The following is a 24,449-nucleotide window of genomic DNA, read 5'->3' as shown; positions in this document are numbered from 1 at the left end:
ATTTTTTCATGACTATACATTTTTTTTTAATTTTTTTGTTTTTATTGCACGATATTTTTTCAAGTTGTTACGTTTTACTCTTATGATTTTAATTTACTACTTAAGTTTTATTTTAAATGTATGATTTTAGTTTTCCATAAAATTTTTTTAATTTAAAATAAAATACAAGAATTTTCTTGTATCAACTTTTTTTTTTAGTTACGAAGAATCTATGTGAATAAAAAAATTTTTACCTTAAATAATAATATTAGTAGCTGAGATTTATCGTAATTAACTATCTAGTTATTAAGAAATAAATAATGCGTAATTGTAATGCAATAAGTCATAGATAATAGTAAATTGTACATACATACACTTCACTCTATTACCAAGTATTAGACTTTTAAAAAATAAACTAAAATAATTGATTAATTATTTATCATTACTCGTGAGATAAAATATTAATAAACAAGAGAAAGTACAGTTTAATTTTTGTCTCAACGCTTATCTTGATAATTATAATTATAATAAAATAAAATAAACTATTAAAGGTGTAATAAAGTTGGTATTAAAAGTAAAACTTGAAATTGTTGAAAAGCAAATATATAATGACATAATTTGTGCCTTAGAATTGTCAAAAAATTGCTATATTAAAATTAATCATGTATTGTGACTTTACAAGATAAAAAATTCGATTTTTAATAAAAAAAATTTACATGTTAGAGAATTAATAAGCTCACTTATAATTTACCATTTATGAATTGTCTTTTAATTTAAATCAGTAAATTTTTTTTGAAAATGAATTAAAAAAAAAAAAAAACCTCATAGCAAATTTTATTTTATTGGATTTATTTATTTAATTAGAGGATTTTATTCTTAGGTCTAATTTTTTGCTAGTCCTCAGTAATGATTATTTCAAGGCAATACACTGAGTGGTCATTTGATCCAAACGATTATTACAAAAAAATTATTATTATTACCGTGGTGAAAACGTAATAGTAATAATGATTTTTTATTAATTTTTAATATAAATATATATATTGCAGTGCCTTGTGGATCCAATTCTAATGATTATAATTGTATATTTGACTACAAATTTATGTAAATGTATTATGTATTACATATTTATTAATAATATATAATGAAATTATAATTCTTATTATTATTACTATTATTGATATTGTTAAAATAATCCTTTATTAAAAAATTGATGTCGCTTTTCGCAATATAAATATTAAATTATTTTTCTATTTTAAATTACTGCTGGTAAAAATTAAAAATTTTCCAGCGACTCGTAAAATACATCGGAATGCACCCGCTATTGTATTCTTATCTGCAAAACTTTCATCTGCAAACACTAACAAGGATATTACATAATTTAATTATCGGATCATTATTATCAATTATGTTGGGTAAAAAATAGTATGTTATCTTTGAAAAATTTTTCCATGATTTTTTTTTTTTAAGTCAAGCGCTAAAATTTACGTGACGGGTTAATTTTATCTTAATTCATTATTTTTTGTTCTACGACTATTATATAATCATGCAAATAATTAATACCGAAGCACTGTAAAAAAATAAATATTTTTTTGTTGATGAAATTTTTTTACTTAAACGCTAAAAATTTATTTAAATATTTTAATTGAGTTTAAAAAATTTTAAATAAATAAATAAAATTTTTTAAATCATAATTGATAGGTTTACAAATAAATAATGTCTATAATAAAAAGTCATTAAATCCATTATTTAATTCGAATATTTATTAACAAATTTTCCTATTATATGACATTATCAATAGCTTAGTCATAAAGTTGATCACAGAAATAAATAAGAAACATTCATACAGACATCATATTTTAGTATTATCTAACGATTATAATAAAATTACAATTTTCCATTTATATTTTTGTTAATTATTATTATTTTTCATATCGTTTTGCTTCTCAAACGACGGAATTCAGCGAGCAATTTTCTATTTGATAAACTATAATATAAATATATTTATTTTATTAATCTTTTTTCATTTAATATTGATTTTTTATTGACATGTCGTTTCGCAATCAAAATAAATAAAATAGCTCAATAAAAAAATCAAGATACGCGAGCACATAAATTTATAAAAATCAATGCTAATAAACAAAAATATAAATAGATACACGTGTATATATATTACATATTTATAAATAAATTTAACTAAATATCGGTGGGCGATATTTTAGTATTACAAAAAAAAAAAAAAATAAATTTAATTGATTAAAAAAAATTATATACTTATATTAAATATGTATAATTATGCGAGTTCGATGCAATATAAATACGTCATTACAATTAATTATAAAAAAATAAAGACATACAGAAAATCACTTTTATCTACAGAGTAAAAAATTTTGTGTCAATGCGTCAAAAAATTTTGTAGTAAAAATTTTTATATTTAATATTTAACACATTTTTTTTTTGTGTGAATTTAACACAATAAATGTTTAATTTACACCCAAAAGTGTTAAATATTTAACAAAAAAATTTTTAATACAAAATTTTTTGACAGAATGACGCAAAATTTTTTACTGTGTAATTTACGACAAATTATTTTATAAATTATAATTTCAATTAATATCATAATAATAATTAACTATTCCACTGTACAACGATTATCGGAGTTACGTTATTTGGTTTTATTTTATTCATTATTATTTTTTTTTTTTCTTCAATTATTTTGTTCGAATGCATAATATATTTATAATATAAGAGGTACTATTGACCTATTAAATATTTTGTCCATGAATAATAGGTGCAGAACGGAACGAATGGACGAATTGTCTAGCAATGATAAATCGCTCATTGATTACTATCATTTATACACAATAACAAAAATAATAATAACAATAATTTTAATGGTAATAATTTTGTTAACTATCATTCGCAAGTATGAAATTATTTTCTATGCATTCATTCACTTTATAAATGATCAGTGATTATTGTATATAACCATAATCATTAATTAATTCATTGAGAATATATATATATATATATATATATATATATATATATATATATATATATATATATATATATATATATTAAGTAGTCTTTCGATAAATCTTATCGTATCTCAACTTAATTTATTTATAATTGCACCTAATGTTGGTATGGACTAATGATAAATATAGTTATCTACGTGTGTAGTCGTTGCTCGTAAAATTTGCTACATGTGTATATTTTAGTATCATTATTAATAAACTTAAAAGTTGCTGTTTTCAGAGGCAATGTAGCATTACGAGTTGACTTTATTTATTTATTTACTTGTTTATATATTTACTTATTATTATCAGAAGGATCTTCACGGACAGCCATCACCATTCTCAGCATAAGAACTGCCAGTACTTTGTCAAGTGGATCCATGAACCCACGTTGTATCCATTTAGGTATTGTTGTACGTGCATGTGAAAATCCTAATTTTTGAAGTATATAGTCAATACCATATGGTTCAATACTTTTTCCAGCCCAAGATATTAATCTATAATAATCACAAAAATTATACATATAATTTTTTATTTAATTAAATATCTTAATTATTGACATTTTTAAAGATATAAGCTCATCCTGATGTTACACTCATCAAGAGCTTTCATTTGAGTACCCACATGCATTTTTGATATATTTTTCATATATACATATATATGATATATATAAAAATATATAAAATATATAAAAAAATGATGTGGGTATTCAAATGCAAGGTCTTGATGAGTGTAACATCGGGATGAGCTTATATCTTTAAAAATTTTGCTTATTCTCTTAATAATATAAACAATATTAATTAATATTACCTGACAGTTGGCTCTAAATGCCAAGTTTTACATCGATAAGACCTCCAATCTTTAATGAACATTTCAGCAGGATCAAATTGTTTATTTGATTGTTTCTTTTCTTCCTCAGTCATAGTTGAAGAAGTAGCTGACGATGTTGAAGCACTCGCAGTACTTGTAGTAGCACGTTTTTTATCCTGCGGATCTGGGCTGTAAGCTCTTGATGCTCCTGCGCCTTGGGTAGCGTACTAATAAATCCGAATAATAATAAATAATTTAAACAAATTAATAAATTTAAATAAATAAAATAATATAAATAAATTACCACTCGTTCTTTTTCTTTGTGATAAGAACTGATGAGATCGTGCAAAAAGAAAAATGCCTCTGCATCTACAGTGACGAATATATGGTCCTCGAATTCCGTGATAAAGCTGCATTCTACCAGTGGTTTCTCACCTAGTACACAGGAATAAAAATCCATTTATTAATTATATTTTAAATAAATATTAATAAAGTGAATTTATTTAATTTTTAACATTGTTTAATAGCTAAAATTTTATTTGTTAGCCTAGTAACAAGATTCTGCTACTTCATGCAAATAAAACTCTGGGCAACTAAATTTAAAATTCGGGGAAGTGGTATTACAAGTATAATATATTAATATTATTAATATATTACTCTACTGCTATCAAAAATTCTTGCTCAATACGTTTCAATAAAATGCTTTGATTTTAAATAAATTTTTTTCTTTTACCATTTGTTACTTATTTGTACTTACTATATATTATATGTCTAGGCAGTCCTAAAAAAATACATAGAAAAAAAAGAGAATTGCAGTTTCACTATTAGAAGAATTCTAATATACCACTATGAAGGCAATGGAAAACGATTATAGCTAATTACCACTATATATACATATAATCATAATTAATTATTACAATTATGTATATATTTATATATAAATAAATACAATATACTAAACTTAAATTATAATAAATTTACTGAGCGTTTAATTAACAAAATTAGTAAAAAAAAATTACCAAAAATATTTAATTAAAATTAGTAATAAAAATAAAATCGAGATTTAAAGCTCTGTTGCAATAATAAATAAAATTACTCCGAGGATGACACAATTATCGTTATAAGTTATGAATTTATAATATTGGCAGATGCAACACATATGATTTTAATGATTACATAACATATATGTAAAATATATGTTTATAAAATGGCACTATTATGAAATATTAAAAAATACGTACTTATAACATCCGGTGTTTTGGCTGTTTGTAAATGCTCCGTTTTGAGATGCAGCTGTAACGACGGTAATGCGAATATTATCTCGCGTGTATGTGAATGCTCTTGAAGTTTTCCGGATGTCGATGATGTACTTCTACCGCGGCTTGTGTTGCCGTCAGCCGTTGTTTCTGAACGCTCTCGTTCGACAGACGGAAACCGATCAACCTCTGAAATTTTATTAAAATTTTAGAATGGTCTCAAATATACATACACTGAAAAAAAAATATTCTTGACTGGAGGGTGAATTTTTTTGGCTCAAGAAAATATTAAGGAAGATTTAAAATTTATTGAATTAAGCCAAAATTTCTTGAGCCAAGAAAATTTCTTCTTGTTCTAAAATAAATTTTGTTTTCTTTAAAATTTTTTTTGGTGCAAGAAATTTTAATTTAACTATTTGAATAACTGATAAAATTATTTTTAAAAATATCATGAATGTTAATTTAATATTTCTTTAATTTTGATAATTTCTATTTTTTTTTTTTTGTATCAAAAAATTGACAAAAAAAAAAATGAAATTCGGACTTTTTTTATTTTTAAGTTTTTTAAAAAATCCAAATTTAAAAATTTTTTTTTGATCGTAGTCTACTCAGTGTATTTAATCTCGAGGATATTTTGTCGGGGGATAAAAAATCCTGATAATAATTTATAATATAATAATAAAAATAAAATACCATCAATTTCACTATTAGCAAAAGCATAATGGAACCATTCTTGTAGCGACTTGAACTGAGGTGGAAAAAGGACACTTCTACTCAGCCGACAAACAGTCCCCATTGAAAGATGCCTAGCATGCTGTTCTTGCTGTTGTCCTAGACTAATAGTGAGAGTTTGGACCACGTGAACATCACAAGTATTAGGAGACTCGACACTCGGAATTTCCTGAGCCTCGGTGGCAAAACTAATGCAGGGTTCTTTAAGGGAAAACAGCGCCCAGCTTTTGCTTTTAAAGTTAATCCCGTGGAAGCAAGCAAGGCTGATATTGCACCCGTGTAGCTCCATGGTGCCACCAAGGACGGTGCCGTTGGTCGGCAGAGAAAACCTCAAGCTTCCAAGCTGCAGCCCAGCAACTTGAGCCAGGACTCGCTGCCAGTGTCGATGGTGCCGCGCGTCGGACATCGCAGTAGGGTTGATGGTCCAGGCAGCTTCAGCTCCAGCCCCGCGAGTTTTCTTCTGTCCCCGCTTCTTGAAGCTGTTGCTCGTAACCCGTTGGCCTTTGTTGGTCTGCAGCGAACTGAACACCCGCTTGCTGTTTTTGAATTGCTGACTGAAGAACTCATCGAGCTTGTGAAACATCTTGAGCAGATCAGCGGTCGTCGATTTGCTGATCATTATTTGCAGTTGATCCCAGCCAAGGTCACCGTGCATAAATATCACAGCAGGTCTGCGTGTGGGCATAAAAGCGTCGCCGGCATTGCTGCGATTTATCTTCCACTCGTCCCTGAGAGTCACGTCTAGCGAGGACACTCGAGTCATCAAGACACTGGTTCCCATGTAATCTAGTCTCAATTCCAGCGCAAACAATTTCAGCCCTAGTGTATGATCAGGCTCAGTGCCCGGCTCCTCTCGGATGTGGATGTAAGTGTCAATTTTGCTTAGCTCTATAGTACCTCCGACGAAGCCACCTTTAGCGTCCAAGCTAGACCCACCAAGCCCGATTCCGATGTACAAATTCTTGTGACCTGTACTGCCAATAGAAAGTCTACCGTCGGAGCGAAAGTCTTTGGTCATCCAAGCAACATTTCCCATCACATTGCCCATATTCATATGAACATTCAGTCGTGTGAAATTAACAGCAAACAACACCAACGTCTCCCAAGCAGATTCCTGTTTTTTAATCGCCGAAGCCGACTGTCCTTTATCAGAAGTGAAGCTCCAGCCTCGGCCAATATCTTTGAGCCGTGTTTGTCGCGGCATATCGTTATCAAAACTCAGTCTCAATTTATCTCTCGTTAAAGTTGGACTCCGCTCTGGCGCGCTCTTCGACAAGCCATCTCCTCCGTGACGATCATGATGCTTCAGCAGCGAACTGCCCATCACCGCCTCTTCAGTATTCATTTGCGGTGCTGTGTGTCCCTCGGAGTAAGCGAATCCCGAATTTAAATCGCCCAAAAATAGCCTTCGTACAATACTACGTCGGTACCATGCTTTGGGAAAGGCCAGGATCTCTGTTATTCGCCTCATGTCGTATTTAAACGAGGCCGATCCTACGTCGACTATTGTAGAAAATCTTATGACAGCTCTGCTGGCGTCGTTGCTTTTTTTCATCGGCTCACTTTGGAAATTTATTTTTCTGCTTCTCGACAAATGAAATTTAACAAACTCAACATTTATACTTAACGAGTCTTTTCTTTCGCTGTCAGACAGCGGTGACCACTGAGCTTCCTTCAGACTTGATTTTTTACCACCGCCGTACGGATGGAATATGTAAACAGAAAAATCTGCTAGACACCCGGTAACAGACACCCCACCAACTGCTGAGCTTTCTTTAATGCTAGAACTGGAAGACTCAGCGGATGATTTGAAGTCACCGAACTCAGTTTGTTCTTCCTCAGCGCGTTTTGATGAAAAAACAATGTCCAGTGATGGCAGCTGAAGCATACACTCAACACGCGACACTGGCAAGCACGAGAACCTAAACGTTGAAGGCTGCATGTGAAAGTAGACTATCACGTCGACGGGGAAGCTGGCGTAGACGTAATTACCACTGGCAGCTGTAGCTGCCCAAGATGAACTTTCATTGTCCATTGGGAACATAGTGCTGGCTTGTCCACCTCCTGCTAATGTTTTACTGGGAATCGGTTCAAGAGTTTGTTCTAAAAATTCCAAAATATGAGGGCTGATTATCGTTTCCTCGGGAATACTTTGGAGAGTCATCCAAGCAAATAGACTTGCTTTTTTCGTACTCGGTTTTCTTAAACCCGTGGAGCTCAACAGTGGATTTAGTAAATTATTCTCGGCAGACGTTCGCGGAGAAATTGATTCTTCCGGGAGAGTTTTCGATTCGTAGTGAACTTTGACATCCAGCCCGGGAATATGAAAGATTGTGAGATCAACGAGAGGTACACTGGCATGCTGCATGTATCGTAACCGTGAATTGCTGGTAGTTGATGACTTTTCTTTGCTGCTGAGGTGTTTTTTGCTGCTACTAGGACTGCTCGGTTGGAAGTCAAAATTCCCACCTGAACACGAGCGTTCTTTCTTCATTCTGCTGAGTAATTTAAGTTCGTCTTCTCTGGCGGGGTCTTTGGTGTGCAAGACACACTTTCCACTATTAATCAGTACTTTTACGTCAAGCTCAAAGTCGATGTTGGGCTCCTGAGGTTTCTGTGGTGCAACGTGAGGCGAGCAAGTAGTTGAAGTTTGTTCACGGCCATATGAATCGAGCAGCGGAGCGTTGCCTTCCATGCTGTCGTAACTGGAAGTGCAGCTCATGTCGCGGTGTTTTTTCCTCAGTTCGACTTGTTCGCCTTCAATGTCCAAAGTCTCCGGCCACTCCAAATCGCCCTCGGGAAGGCTCAAGTCCGAGTTTGCACTTGGTAGTGACGACTGCCGGCACATCGTGTGGGTATCGCTGAAGGTAACACGAGGACCACCCAGCCCGCGGACCCTCAAAGAAGCTGACCGACTTGGACCGCTCCGCGGACTGCTCTCGTAACTCGCAGAGTTTGCTGAATTAATGTCGGCATTCAAGTCTTCCGGGCTCTCCAGCTGATGCTCAGGCGTAGGAGACGGCACTATAAACGACCGCGAGCGGTAAGTATTTGGCTTGTTACCTAGTCCGAGTTTTCCTTTTATACTTGACGCTTTTACAGACTGTCTTCTCAGCTTTTGAATCATATCTCTGCGGAAGTCTTTGAACACCATAGCTTCTAACTCATGCAAACGCTTCATTTCTTGCTCGATTGTACCGTGAGATGCTCCCAATGACCTTAAATCGTTTATTATCTTCGCCTGCTCGTTCATTTCTTTCTCTATCAACTTGGATCGTTTTTTGGCGTCTAAAGAAGGATCAAAGACAAATGCAGGCAGGCTGTCGGTCCAGTTCTTCGATTTTTTAATCAGTATACTCTCCTGCAAAATATATTTTTACTTTAATACAAGTGCGGTATAATATTTACTTAAAAAAAAAAAAAAAAAAAAAAATAAAATAAAATAAATAGTATAAATTATTGATAATAATCAGGACTTTATTTGTGAAAGCAAAACAAAAATTTAACAACCATACTTTTTTCTTAACCTGGCTAGTTCCATTTTCCGGCTGGTCACCGTCATCACTGTCGTAGTCAGCTGATATATTAGCATCGTCTTCTTCAGAACCGGTCAGCATAGTCAATGTATGTCCTAGTGCTGATAATTGTTGACCAACACTCACATCAAAGTGTATATCAACTCCCTCCATCTGCCATTGAACATTTAACAACCACTTGGCATTGTCTAGAAATAATAATTTAAATAAATACAAAAGAATATAAGTCGCTAAGCCAAAAGAGCGTAAAAAAAATTTTTTTTTTCTTAATTTTCTTTATTTTAATGTTGAAATAAAATTTAATATAAAATAAAATATTCCAAGTTAAAATTTAGAATGGAGAAAAAAATTTTTTTTATACGCCCTTTTGGCATTTGGGTTGCAAAGTAATAGTAATTTAAAATTAATAAAAAATACGATACCTGATTTATCTGGTTTTTGTGCAACAGTTCGACTGCATACTTCATAAGTCCCTTCGGAAACAACACACAAATTCATAATACTACTATCATTCATATCAGGCTTCCAATCGTCCAAAGATGTCTCAAAATCTTCCGCAAATCTCAAACAAAAGCCAACAAATCTAGCTTTACTGACTAAACTACCGCTGCTACACGCTGATATACTCGTATTCACCAATGTAACTACTACAGCACCACGTGATTCTCCATCATACAAACCACGCGTTATTCCCCAATTATTTGGTGGCAGTGGATTTAAAGGCACACAAATACCCATGTCATCAACAGTCAGTTGAAGAAACAGAGTCCCTAAATTTGGTGAGCTCAATTGACTAGTCAATTGTCCAAACGGAACCTTTTCAAATACCTGCTGAGTTGCTGTCAATACTTCTTTATTTAAATTAGCACGCTTTTCATTCCAATACTCGTACGCATTTTTATAGTTCAGCCACACAAGAATAGCTTTATCCACAGCCATCGGTTGAATATAAATAAGTGGTCGTTTAAGAGTGATTAATACAACCTCTTTATCAGCACCCTGAGCCATTTCTTCTTGAAAAGCATTTCTTAAACCTACACGCGTGTTAAAAAATGCAAACTGCTGAAACTCTGGTTCGGCTTCTTCGAACATAACATTTTTGAGCAGCTGTCCAAGTGATAGATTTATATCAACTTGAGCTTTGCCAAATAATTTAGTGTAGGGATTTGGTTGCGCTGCACCAGACACATTTTGCACCCGATTAGACAATTGTAGTTCAACTGTACCAGTTTCTAAACGTACTGCTGAATTTGTCGGAGTTGTTGCTGTTAATTGTATCGTCTTAATCCGTATAACAAGTGAAAATAAAATTCTTTTCAAGCTAGAGCTCGCTGGTTCTTCATCTTCCAGCCACAATGGAACGGGTTTTTCTCCACCGTATACTTTTTGTACAACTTCATTGACTTCTTTCATAAATACTTTTTGCACAAAAACCAAATGATTGAGTAAATCTGTGGTCAATGAATGTTCAAATATTCCAATATCCGCAGTTGCACTGAGATAACTTCCTTGACGTAAAACAACACCATCAGCAATTTTACTGTCGTTTAAACTATTACTACCGTCTTGTATGTACTCTGCGGATACGTGAACTTTAGGAAGTTCGATGCTGGCTTCAGAGGGTAAATTAGCCTCAGTCACTTGAAGTTTTGTCGTAAAACTGAGACTATGATGAGGTAGATCTATCGTAAACTTAGCTTTACTGCCAGTAATACCCGAGCTATTAACTTGATCCATCTTATATTGTGCTTGAAGAGAAGGTAATAACGCTGCAGTGATACTTAGACTCTGTAAAATGATATGAAATTGCATGACAATCGGTTCAAGAAGACTAGGACCCGGCTGGGGTTTTTCAACATCAATAGAAGGCGCAGGTGGATAATTATGCGGACTTCCCGGTAATCCATCAGCCTCTTCTTGCTGCTGACCACGTGACATACGCGATGAAGTCCTCGTAACTCTCAACTCTTGCAGCGTTGAAGACAGCTGTTTACTCCCCCGAGTCATCATTCCATGCAGAGCCACCGGGTGCTGAGGTATATCAATATTAACTGCTCCGACAGTCAACAGTCCGCTGTTTTTGTCCTTTTGACGACGAGTCACACTCGAATAAAGAGCCTGAGATTTTCCCACGGTGACTTTTACAACTGTCTGTTGATTCGGAGCAACTCCTTCCAGCAAAACGATCATCGTTCTGCCGATTTGACCCGTTAAGCTGCACTCCAGACTCGCAGGCTTTGATTTCTTGCGGCACGTTAAGCTTGCATGGAGGCTAGTGATTTCAGCCTCTAGCTTGAGGCCACTTAGAGTAGCAAGCAGCCGTGTACGATGAATTTTAGCAACGCCAAAAATTATTAATCTCGTACGTTCACCAGTTACGACATTCATTTCACGCGGCGGTAGTGCTGGAGGCACTGGAGTGAAGCCAGACTCATTGTTCAAGCCTTTTTCGATGTCTGGATCTTTGACTTCTGTTAAATTCTCGTACTTACGGGCGCCTTTGTAATTGTCAGCAACTTCAGCTGGTAAGGAGAACCGATGAGTTATGGTTTTGGTCTCCGGTCGAGTGGCATACAAGTCCAGCAGATAGTAAATTGTTCTCCAGCAACGGGGAGTCAAGATAGAATTATCCTTACACTTGTCGGATAATACACTGAATTTATCGAGGCCAGAACCGTTGGGACTAGCACCAAAGCTGGGAGTAATAACACCTTCACTTAAATTAATGTAACCTTTTACACTTTTACCCGTACTTCTTAATTTCTGAGCAAAACTCTGTGGTCGTAATCTTATACTTGAGGAAGGTGATAAAACTTTCGACTGATTATTGTCGTAGCTAGATTGCAGTAATGGTTCGTCTATTTTTTTACCACCATCACTGGTGTTACAACCACCCAGATAGTGCTGATCCTGAAGATCTGACGTCGATGATGAACCGTTTTTAATATTTATGTCGTCTACGGTTGAATTGGCATTTCTTTTGGTCTCTGGTAACTGTTCCTTCAATTCCATCTGCGTTTCTTTAACATTCTGGTACATATTGCTTATCTGATGCAGCAATCTAAGCAACGGCATGTTGACCTGCTGACTTATGTAACGAATGTTTAAGCTGAAATTGACAACAGTGCTGGTGTGTTTCTTCAACTGCCCCCGCGAAATGTACAAGACATTCTGCCTTTGGATCATATCGTCCACTGTCATATCAGCCATCTTCTTGATGTCAATGTCGATTCCAATTTTTTCGCACAAAAATGCCGGAGTTTCTGAGGGAATATCGAGAAAAAATTTCGATCCTTTTCTCGGTGGATGTTTCGTCGCTTTTTTTTTGTCCGGAACTTTACCAAATTCACTCACTACAATGTCTATTCTCATAGTGTCCATTGTTCCGACTAGAGATAAATTAGACCCCAAGGACTCTAATGACGAGACGTTGTTGATGTTCCCAGAGCCTATTGCTGACAACATTTGTTGAGGCATCACTGACAGTGATGAAAGCAGCGGTTCAAATATCAAGTGAGCGTCTAATAAACGCAATGAGTCTTTCATTGGATACAAACAAGCACTACTTTGAACATCTGAATCTTCTGTATCCTCTGTTGTCATCGTGTTTATTTTTGAATCCTGAAATTATAAATCCAATTAATTTAATTGTTAAATAGAATGTAAATTGTTACACTAGCATTGATTAAATTTAAATTAAAAACTAAAATTTTAAATAAATGTAAGCTGTTGAATATTGTAATTATTTTGCTCCAATTATTTTACCACAAGATTATTTTAAATTACTTTCCATAAATAATTAAAAAAAAATTTATGCATTCTAAATTAGTGTCATAAATATCCAATAATTGCTCAGTTTTTTTTTTTCGCTGTTCAATAATTGTAATATTTTAATTTTTTATCATAAATATTGTTTTACTAAAGTATTTATTTTACATAAAAAAATGGTGATAGTCTCGTAATTAAATAGTTTACTTGGCTAAATTATTGTTATCAAACTAAATAAAATGAATAATAATAACAGATTACTTGTGATACCTTAGTAGCCTTTTGTTCAGTACGAAAGACCTGACAAGTGCATCAATAAATAAAGACAATAGTAAAGTACAAATAGTTCAATCAATAAAAAAAAAAAAAAAAAAAAAAAAAATAAATAAATAATCAAATAAAAATTACCCAATTTCCTTTAAGATTACTCTTTTCATTATCCTTGATAAATTCCTGCTGTTTGGCCATCCAGCTGTACAAATCTTCACCTGCATTGTTTTGTCGTGTTGATTGATGAGCTGTCGGAGACATTATTTGATCTATACTGCCAGTACTGTGCGGACTATTGTGGCCTCCGGAATAAATACTCGGATTAGAACCCAGATTATGAGATTGCGAGACATGTATCTGGGGCATTTTTTCTTCTTGAAGTGTTCCATAGCCTGCCAAAGAAAAAATTCTCTTTAATTTGAATTAAAAATTTAAAAACCAGCAATAATTTTTTTTTTAATAATAATAATAATAATAATAATAATAATAATAATGAAGCAAGTAGAAGCAATGACTAATCTTTTGAGGCACAAAATATATTTTTTATGCTGTTAAGTACAATTAATTATTCAAGTATTACCAGACTCATCAACATGCCTGTGAATGAACTTAAATTTATAATTAGATAAATTGAAGGAGTCATATAAAGTGTTATCAGACTTACTGATGTTATTAGGATCCCGTGGCTGATTGAACAGTCCACCGCTGGCGAGCAATGGAAAGACAATACTCGCCCGCGAGCTTACGGGTACCTGTGTAGGTTGCAATGATCTCCCTCGCTTGTGATGTGCGACAGGTGGCGAGGGAGACGTTAGTGAGTCTGGACCAGTGGGTATTGGTGTAGACAAAGGACTAGTTTCACGACCACGTGGAGAACTAACCGGCACCGTCAGACCATCACCACAAACACCTGATTTTTTTTTTGTTTAAAGCCAAATAAGATTTTTAATAAGACCTCACACTTATTTTAGACGACAAGAAGCATAAAATAAAAAAAAAAGCAAACAAATATTTAAACATATTGAGAATTTTTTTTTAGTAAACATGCTTGGTCAGTTAGTTAGGTCTACGAAGCTCAAAGCAGTGTTTGGTTGTTAATTTTTTTTAAGTATAGATCCAAAAACGGTAAATATTTACAGGTGGGATCATTTTCATTTTCATTATTTTAAATTAAATTTCTATTTGATTTTATTGAGTTATTTTTTCTTGAAAAATATACAAAAATTGAACAATTAAAAAAAAAATTGATTATTACAATTTTATAAATTTTCAAAAAAATTTATAAATTTTTTAGAAAATTGTGATATTCATTTGTTTTTTTTTTTTTTTTTTTTTTTAATTGTTCGTTTTTTTATGTAGTTTAAAAAAAAAAATAAAATAGAAATTTTATCCAAAAATATGAGCCAAAATTTTTTCCAACTTTTGAAGTCAAAAAAGCTCTCGTAATTTTTCACCTAGATATGGCCAAAAATAGGATTGACCCCACTTATAAATAATTACACCAAAGACTTGTAGAGTAGTGTTTGATTATATAATTATAATTGTTTAGTTGTTTGTTGAGAATAGACTCGTAGTAAGTCGGAAATCCTTGTTCTATTTTTCGTTGATAGTGACTATTGTCTTTAAATATACCTGTACTTTTGTCTGGTCCAGGCTTCACCTGGGAATGCTTGTAAATGTGATCCGTGTTGATGAGCATCGCGCATTCATCCGTCACCTCTTGATCGTCACCGTCGCCTGCACTACCTTCACCGTCCGTCAGCAAATTTTCCTGTGTACGAAGCAAAGCAAAAACTTTGTGTGTTCATTTACAGAAGCTTCTAATATACGTGAATTCACTAATTGTGATTTATATTATTTTGTTATAAACATAATAATTAACTATTATTATTATACATAACGCAATTAATTGAATTATTAATTTCGTATTTTATCTAATACATTTTTATTAAGGCAGAGTTTTATTTTTTTTATATGATGTGATAAATTTGATTTATGATTTAAGTATAAAGTAAAATGATATGAGAATGTGCGAGCAGAGCTGCGTTTTTACAATTTGGATTTTAAATTTATCATAGTTGTTGTTGGTGATGTGCCTACTGATCTACTACCCATCAATGGAGATGATTAATAATTACATAAAATGATCATTTGTATGGAATAAAAAAGGCCCCTTGTGCAAAGGCACAGCACGTACTTTAAGCGATAAAAATCTTTTGTGGCAAACGTTGTGTTTAAATAATAGACTTAAAAAAAAAAAAAAAAAAAAAAGAAAACTCTTACGCCTTTTTGAATTGTAAACACTATCTTCTTGCTCAGCATTTGTCACGTACAGAACAGATTTCTCCTACGGAGATTACTTATTCAATTATTTATTATTTTATACTCTAATGTAATAATTAAAAAATTTTTTAATTTACTCTTCATTTTGAAAATATTTTCCCACTAAAACAATTTTTAATCTATCAATCTAAATGAAATAAATAATTAATAAATATTTTTATTACTCATGCGGGATAAGTAGTATCTTAGCGCTCGCTGTTGCGGTTGAAAAAGAGCTGTTTGCCCATTTTAAAACAAATTATGGCAAAAAAAATTTTTTTTTTTAAATTGACATGTAGAAATTTAAAAAAATTAAAAATGCAATTTTTTATACATAATTTTTTGGAATAAATTTGTTTGATAAAGAAAATCAAAAAATTGTAAAGTGACAGCTAAATTTAATGTCAATTAATTTTATGTGTCGATTATTTCAAATAAAATGAAAAATAATTCTTACGTCTTCAGGATCAGCAACTGCAAAGGTAACATTGAGTGGTTTCACGTGTTTTGTTTTATAATTGTGCTCTAGTAGTAAAGGCGTGTACAAAACATTTTTCCACTGACGACTCAGGACAATAACTCCCTAAATAAATTAAAACAAAAATTATTAAAGATCATACAATATAAATTAATAATAAAAAAAAAAAAAAAAAAAAAAAATAAAACCATACTTGACGAAGCGTAGACAAAGGTGGAACATCATCTTCCCGAAGATTGTCATTGATGGCTTTCAAGTCCGACATAAGAACATACTTTTGAAGAATACTGCATAGCTGACAAGAAGGATCTTCTTGTAGAGTTTTAGCCAGCGGTGTAAGTCTCCCATACCGGCTTTTAACGGGCATATTAATTCCCTGAACATCCAAAGACTCAGCCATCAAGCAAGCGACGACAGCTGTTGATCTTCTGTACATACAACGAAACATATGAACAATACGAATGGCAAACCTATTGCTAGGATTCATCCAGGCATTGATAGCTGGCGATGCCGTGCTCAGTAAATTCCAATCAAGTCGAGTGTAATCAATCTTTCGTGTTATGGGAGTCCGGGGTGGTGCGGCAAAGTTAAACCAAACTGTCTTCAGCTCAATAACACACGATACAGTATTACCATTGGTGACTCTTGTCACAAGACTCGTGGAAGTAGCGCTAGGATTTATTTGCGGATTAGGCGTAGCTGTATTTGTCGTAGCGGTAGCTTCAGGCTCGGTGGTAGTTGTCGGAGCGGAGGTATTGTCTTCATCGTGGCTCTTAACACTGTCAGTGTAAAATATTTCTGTTTCTGTTTTTTTATCATCCTGACCATTGTCGCCTTTTTCAAACTGCGACCTCTTTACTATTTTCAATTTTATCCCCTCGAGACCGCACTCGAACATAATGAAGCCCAATCTATCTTCGCCATTCCCGAGCGTGAATTCCTCAGTGGCCTGCGGCGGTCCTTGCTGTTTATTACTCTGTTTGTCTTTCTCATCTGACGGCTGATGTAAATAATAGTCTATGCACTTTAACGGTGATGTAATTCGAGTACAGGTGAATAATACTCGCGAATAGTGCGCTGGTATTGCTGTAATGACAGCGTCTTTTAATATCGAGGATTCATTCCTTAATCGTCGCAGCTGGGAGTGCATTTTACCAATATTTAGTGTCACTATTATTTCTTCTTGCTGTTTCTCAGAAGTCTCGATCCAAACTGTCTCACCCCCGCTGATGTCTGTCACAACAGCAGCGCTCTGATGCGCTGGCAAAAATGCTTTACTTATTTTGTTGACTTTCTTTTGATTAGGAAGAACTGGAGGCTTGTGAAACGTATGAACGACCTCACGCGCCTGCTTTCCGATGTAAAATCGAGCTGTCACTTCGTCAAAACAAATTGCAAACAGCGAAACACACGTCAGGTCTCGGATGTTATCCAGCGCAGAGAACGAAATAATTTCTTCGACTACAGAAGCTTGTAAAAGTGTTATATTTATTTTAGGCAAAATAATACTGCCTTGCATCTGCGTAGTGATACTTTCTTCGTAAACATTAGTCTGTAAAATTTTATTTTTCTCATCACCCGCACCATTTTTAATATTTCTTTCGGCTGTAGACCGCTTAGAACTCGTCTGCACTTGACTCCAGTACGACAAACTCTGGTCCTGTTTAAGAATATTAGCATCCTCCACCCGTGAAATACACTCGCTGTGAAGATGATTGAGTATTGTCAGTGCGTGCAAACTCGCGAGAGTAGGTGTGATGACATCGATGAATCGTTGAAGCGACTCTAGCACCATTGGACTTATCATAATATCAACATCTCCTTTTAATTTAATGATAACAGTAGTACTTGAGCCGGTCTCATGCTGAACCGTCAACAACTCTTCTTCGTCACGCGTGTGATTGTCATCTTCACCCTCCGACTGTATCAATGTAGCATTGTCCCAGAGATAAGGATGAGTCGGTGTTTTGTTCGATGAACTGGCCATGGGTGAGGTGTCATTGCGCGTAACCATTTTCAGCGACGTGAATCCTTCAGTAACGACATCAAATTTGGGAATAAACCGCCCGCCAATGTAAACCAGTCTACCATCATCAGTCCTACGAAACATGGGCGTAGTAAAAGCATCGGCGGCTGATGGAAATGACGATTGACTCCAGTTGGAGCACTTCAATTGCGTCAAATGACTAACATAACTAGACATAAGAAGCGGAGAGTCAACAATCGGCTTGTTGACTTGCATGTGAAGATTAACGAGGGCCATGTCTTCTTGGGATGACACCGCTGATATAAAACTCGTCGAGGATACTGAGTGAGTGTCCGAGGAATCATTCAAAATACCGTTTTCACTAGGACTGCCTTCAGGTTCTGAAAAATTACTATTCTTCATTACACGTGGACTCCTGCGGGGCTGTTGCGTCTTAGCTCGTTCGAGCGTGTGGGCTTTTTCACCGACAACAACTCCAGTATTTGCTGAGCTCTCGACAATCGACAAATCCGAGGAGTACTTTTTCTTCATACTGCCATTGCGCGTTAAAACAGGACCTGCGCTTACTATCGACTGCCGTAAGCTTGATGTACGACTGCCAGCTAATCCGTGACTTGTATCTTCATCAGCAGAATAAAACGCCTCTGAGTGATTCTCCGAAGACATTGATATAGTTCGTTGTACCTCTTGCTTGAGACGTTCCTCAGAGCTGGACTTGGTTCCTCTGTACAATGATTGACGCGAGTCAGAAATATATACACCATCGGCACTCTTGGCTGCAGTGGGTGGCCTCGACGCATGAGACAACTCAGATGATACAGCCGGCAGCGACTGCGGGCTGCAACTCTGCTGTAAAATGTCTGTCTCAGGTGCGTTGAAGTAATCTACTGCGAGCTTCGAGTCAGACACACTACTCTTTGGGGCATTATCTATTTCAGGTACACTCAATATTGATTTACTACGTTCACTGTTTAACTTCGAGTCCGAGTCTAACTTTTGAGGTAGTTGAGTTATTGGACTTGCGTCGACAAGACGTGAGTAAGGAACGTCCTTTAAGTTTGTACCACGGATTGACGTATACGAGAAACGCCTACCGAGGGGTTTCCTGTCATTAGCTGGGCTACCACCTGATGCAGTGCTGAGTTTAGTGCTTCCATCCTCGGTGGTAGAGTCGATCGCAGACCTTGACCCTTCAACACTGGGCTTTGACGACTGTGTAGACTCTTGGAACACTGTGAGTCTCACCCCCGGAGCTGGATGATAAATGTCCTGCAGAGATACGTCTTGCAAGCTGTAAGGCGGCGTATGAAAAACTAACTGGTCATCATGTAAGATAGACTGACCAAATCCTTTTTCTTTTCCAGTTGGATTTATTCTGTACGCTGCAATATTTATTCCGTCGTGTAGATCGTGATAGCTGGGCTTGAAGAACCGCGAGCCATTTTTATTGCTACCAAAAAAGGTGCACCCACCAATACACCCACACTTAGCAGATTTGATCCCGCTTTCTTGAGGCCAGAGGAACCAGAGTCTTTTGGTAGCTTCGTCGTGAGTTTTAAGATATTTATTTTGGATAATATGAAGATTGTGCTCGGGTTTCGGCAACGAAACAGCAGCTTCAATAAGAACTGGACCCATGGATACAGAGCCGACTTCAAGCCAGACATCTGACCCATCACCAGACATCCGACTGCTTGCGTTAGTGTGTGATCTAGCGCTTCCTGTTGTATTTGTATTGCTTGTATTTGCAAAGTGTCCCACAGCTGACACAAATTGACGAGTTAATATTGTTGGCATTACGCCAGTTACACCAGATTTAACTTGTTGGCCGTGTAAATTGCAAGTTGAGACGCGAATCGGTGATATCCATAACTGGGTTGCCGTACCAGCCTCCTGTAAATAAAGATCTATTGCGTCAATTGCCACTCGTGTCATTCTGTACTTGATGTCTTCGGAGCTGGGACATCTGTAGTGATTGTCTGGATCACTATCGGGGCACTGTAGCGGTGGTAGGCCGTGATGACAGTGATGTGGCAGTCCAGGTGGTCGCATCAAATTCTCCGTGTCTTTGGCTGTCAGCAGAAACGTCTCCAAGGACGTTATCAAGTGATGAAGTTGAGGTGCTGAAAATTTACCACCTAGTTTTCCGAGTTGTACTTCAATTAGCCAAGCGTACTCCAAGGTTTCTTGATCTAGGCTGCGGCCCTCGCTGCTGAACATTGCGTGTCCGCGGACTTGAAGCGCGCTGAGCATCAAATGTCCTTGATTCAAGTGTTTGTCTTTGCTTGATTGGCTGACGTTGTCAGTTATGAGCATTATCGCGGGTGAAAGTAAAAGCTGGAGCTCTGTTTCTTTGAACCCTTTGCGCATTTCAAAGCCAAAACGTTCTAAGAGAATCACAGGACACGGTGGATCATTGTCATTGCAATTTTTGATTAAATGCGCTTGAATATCGTGCATCGTTATACCCACGGTTACTTCGAGTGGACGGTAGTATCGGGGGTCGAATGTTTTTGAGCGAGCATCTTCTTCTTCTACTGACGCTTCTACGCTGCTATTTTGGGTGTCGCGATCTTTACTTCTGTCAGCTGGATTATTAACGGACGGTCGACTTTGCTGCATATCTGTGAATGTCTGATAGTCCCCGAAAATATTTTCTTTCAGATGAAGAAAATTTTTTATCAATGCTCCGTAGAGAATAAGCATCGATGGACCTATTTCCAGCTCTAAGCTGACTTTGTCAGGTGCTATTGACTGCGGGTCAAATTTATGATTGCCGTCCTGAGCCCAACGAAGTCCGGGAGATTTTCTGCATCGTGGAATCCTCATTGGAGACAGCAGAATTTCTTCTTTCTCGGGTGTTGTTATGTTTGCTTGAGGTGCTGGACCCAGAGGTGGACACGGGTGATACGTATAATTAATACTAAGAGCTACTATCGGTACAGACCAGCAATCTATCCATCCTAAGCTTTTTTGACAAACATTTCTCCATTTTTTCAGTCGTGATAAATCCGCTATGTGTTTACTTGAACCGTCGCGGGTTATTATTTTAGCGTTTTTATCTAAAGCTAGCAACACTACACGATTTGTATTAACTTCAGGTAAATAAAATGATAAATCAACACTTTCACCTTGGATCCAAAAACACAATGGGATAGTAACTGGTAAAAAGTCCGTGAAGGGTAAGTCAAATGAGAGATCAAATATTTCACCGCAGAATGCAATATGAGCATTTTCTTGATTTTGCGATGAACAATCAATCCAATTGTACTCATTGCAAATAGTTATCAATTCGAATTCTTTTAACAGTAAGCTAAATTTCCAAGTGTAAGGGACAAAGTGCAGAATATCAGGTCGTGATTTACTGGCCCAGTCATTTATTATGTCTTGAAAAAATTCTTTGTGAGAGTATACTAAATTAGCTGTTGCTTTGCATCCAGTCAAATTCAACGTCCACTCTTGATGATCGTTCCATCTTATCGGATAGTGACACTTTATACCAAATTCAAGAGTTTCACTTTCAACGAGACTACGATACTGAAGACTAGTGGTTGCTTCAAGATGCAGCAATTGTCCAGTTATTTTAGTGGTGTATCCATCCTGAAGAACAATCCATGGCATCGTTACTTCCAAATAAGATCCCGGGCCTACGTTTATGTGAACTGCATTAGTTTCACGGTTTTTGCTGAACAAAATATCGACAGTAGCTTCATTGAGAGTAGACAGGCGAATATCGAATGACTGGACTTGTCGTTTGTCACCAGGTCGCGGTGATTTTGTAATTTTCATCGGTTGATAATCATTGGGAAAAAAAAACTTAAACAAATGTTCTCGTTGCCGATCAGCCCAAGGCCCGTAACTAAAGTCAGTACCTTTACCACATTTTACGTCAATACCCCAAATTGGTGGCATTGCTTCTACCATATCGCCATTTGCTAATCTAATCATTTCCGGATGCTCTGGTACTACACCTGGTTCGTCCATATAATAATAAACCTCCATATTGTTTGAACTGAGCACCACAAAACCTTCACCCATATACCGCGGCGGATCGTCAACCATTCCGGTGTACTTGGGGCTAGGCGCTAAAATAACTTTGAAATTTTCGGCTTTGCATTTGGTAAAGTGCATGAAATGATCGTGCCTTGAAGCCGCAGGCTTTGTCGAATAAACAAAATGCGCTTCCTCGACAGTTATCGACAGCGTTGTTGGTACTAAACGATTACCAAATACTATTCTCCCGGTGCATATATCCAATTTAATCACAGGTATTAAATCACGCCACGTACGTGCCAATACGTGTGCTTCTTGTTTACGTATATTCTCCATGTGTCGGGACATATCCATGGCATTTATTTGCTGGCGTACTTCATTGGCCGCGTTAGTCATTGACTCGCCATCACGGTCATCGATATTAACTGTATGGATAATATCTTCGTCCGGGAACATTTGCGAGGATAGACCGAATGTTTTTTCTAAACGTGCATACAGGCCACATCGATTGTACACATGAAGCTCAAATCCATTTAACATTACCGAAAGACGTGTATCGGAATGCGAAAGATCTGTTGATAAAATAATTATCATAATTATTAATTAATTAAATCATAAAATTAATCTGTATTATTGAGAGATTGAGAAAATTTTTGTGTCTAGGATAGTCATATGATAAAATTGTTTTTTTTTTTTTTTTTTTTTTTTTGTGAAATTTAGTGTCATTGCAAAGGTCTTGAGTTGATTTTGTACCTTTTCAAGGTTTCATATAATTTTCATCGATAATATCTCAAATGGAAAATTTTTAAATATTTTTATAAATTATTACCTTCAGATACATCTTTAGGAACATAACTTCTCCACCATCTAAATATTAACCATCCGTCTTGAATCCTTAAACTATAATCAGTCGTGATATAAACTATATCTCTAAACATTATTTTTCCACTTAAAGCACACAGTGTTAGCGATCCTGAAAACATAAAAAATAATTATAATTTTTAACCATTAAAATAAAGAGTGAATTATTAATTAATAAAATGACTCACCAACTTTGACATATCCATCTCTTATTACAAACCGATTCAATAGCCTCGTTATAATATATCCAATAACTCTACTGTTGTAATAGGCAATATAAATGACCCATGATATTGCGGATACCAATGAACAGAGCAACCAGATAAAGTTGCTGTCCATTTTAAGATCATCGAGGATAACATGGTCCGAATAATTCCAGTATGCCGGCTCGATCCCCGAAAAGGATGGGGCTGTACTGTTGTACAGCTCGTAGTCCGCCATCGTGATGCTTGTAATGAAATGTTTATATTTTTATTAATGGTTATAACAGCAATGATTGCGGTGATAATGGTAATGATGGTGATGGTGAACACGATCTCTTGATCTCAGCTACTCATAAAACTAATTCCCATCCTCTTAGCCGGCCTTAAACAATAATATTAATTATATTCAATTGATCAATTGACATTTATAAATTTTAAATATCAATTGATTTAGTTTAATTTCAATTTAATTTATCTCATTATTTTATATCAAAATTATTTTACACATAACCTGATTAAACAATCTACACTTTTAATACAATGAATATTTATCATTTATATAATGTATGAATAATAATAATAACAATAAAAAAAATACATGACTCAATAAGATTATTCTTTTATCAGAGATATCAATTAATGACATGATGTACAAGTTGATTATCTTCATAATTTAACGCTCTGATTTTTAACACAAAAAATAAATTTGTCTTCACATTCTTCAGTAAAAACAAGAAGATAATTTTTATAGTACACAGCAATGATTATTTGTGATAAAAACAGTAAATAAATAAATAAATAAATATATTACATGCATAAAATTATTCACTGGGATGTTATAAAAATAATTAGTGTGTTAAAATATTATTGACAGATTTTTAGCAAATGACAATAGTTATTATCGTACCTTTGACACTTTACATTACATTGTTGTCGTAATATTTATTGGATTTAGTGTAAACGGTGATATCGTATTTAGCCTCATGTCAAAGCGCTGTCATTGCTGTTAATACAACACACAGCTGTAGTACACATTCGCACATCTTATCTTTAAATTTTCACATATTCCATACTCCATACTCTTGCAATGTTATTATTATTGCTGCTCTATACTCTGTAGTATCACATTATTATTATCATCATTATTGTATATTTTTATTATCCGCCATTGATAATTGGCTAGAAAACTCCTAGAAAACTCGTGATAAACAGGAATTTAGTTTAGTATTATTATTAT

The 24,449-nt window shown here is 35.0% G+C and overlaps 1 protein-coding gene across 5 annotated transcripts; it reads right to left on the bottom strand.

Moving 5' to 3' along the window:
* Nucleotides 1–1,717: 1,717 nt before the first annotated feature.
* Nucleotides 1,718–24,399, bottom strand: Tweek (transmembrane protein KIAA1109 homolog tweek). 5 transcript variants are annotated; one of them, XM_074241277.1, is made up of 16 exons: nucleotides 24,120–24,399; nucleotides 23,198–23,594; nucleotides 22,978–23,121; nucleotides 16,362–22,720; nucleotides 16,148–16,273; nucleotides 15,001–15,139; nucleotides 14,033–14,278; nucleotides 13,507–13,760; nucleotides 13,369–13,398; nucleotides 9,753–12,951; nucleotides 9,310–9,518; nucleotides 5,756–9,155; nucleotides 5,048–5,251; nucleotides 4,111–4,241; nucleotides 3,807–4,033; nucleotides 1,718–3,493 (listed from the first exon to the last, which is right to left on the bottom strand). In XM_074241277.1, exons 2-16 carry the CDS (start codon nucleotides 23,448–23,450, stop codon nucleotides 3,292–3,294), a joined length of 15,123 nt encoding a protein of 5,040 aa, XP_074097378.1. In that variant the 5' UTR covers nucleotides 23,451–23,594; nucleotides 24,120–24,399; the 3' UTR covers nucleotides 1,718–3,291. The 5 variants fall into 5 exon arrangements, with proteins under 5 accessions (XP_074097378.1, XP_074097380.1, XP_074097379.1 ...); XM_074241279.1 differs by having other exon boundaries at nucleotides 9,322–9,518; XM_074241278.1 differs by having other exon boundaries at nucleotides 23,198–23,457.
* Nucleotides 24,400–24,449: the final 50 nt, after the last annotated feature.

This window comes from Cotesia typhae, unplaced genomic scaffold, assembly GCF_013202065.1.
Source record: "Cotesia typhae breed Kobodo isofemale line unplaced genomic scaffold, CoteBio_Ctyphae contig_33, whole genome shotgun sequence".
NCBI classification, from domain to species: domain Eukaryota; kingdom Metazoa; phylum Arthropoda; class Insecta; order Hymenoptera; family Braconidae; genus Cotesia; species Cotesia typhae.
Note: the sequence above shows the minus strand (reverse complement) of the source record. Positions and strands in the feature narration are given on the sequence as shown.

What these genes read in the sequence shown, in the direction of transcription:
- Tweek (XM_074241277.1), bottom strand. Translation starts at nt 23,450, where the DNA reads ATGGCGGACTACGAGCTGTACAACAGTACAGCCCCATCCTTTTCGGGG. An exon ending in AGATGGATATGTCAAAGTTG is followed by an intron (nt 23,122 to 23,197) that starts GTGAGTCATTTT and finishes TTATGTTTTCAG; the next exon opens with GATCGCTAACACTGTGTGCT. An exon ending in TGGACCAGACAAAAGTACAG is followed by an intron (nt 14,279 to 15,000) that starts GTATATTTAAAG and finishes AAAAAAAATCAG; the next exon opens with GTGTTTGTGGTGATGGTCTG.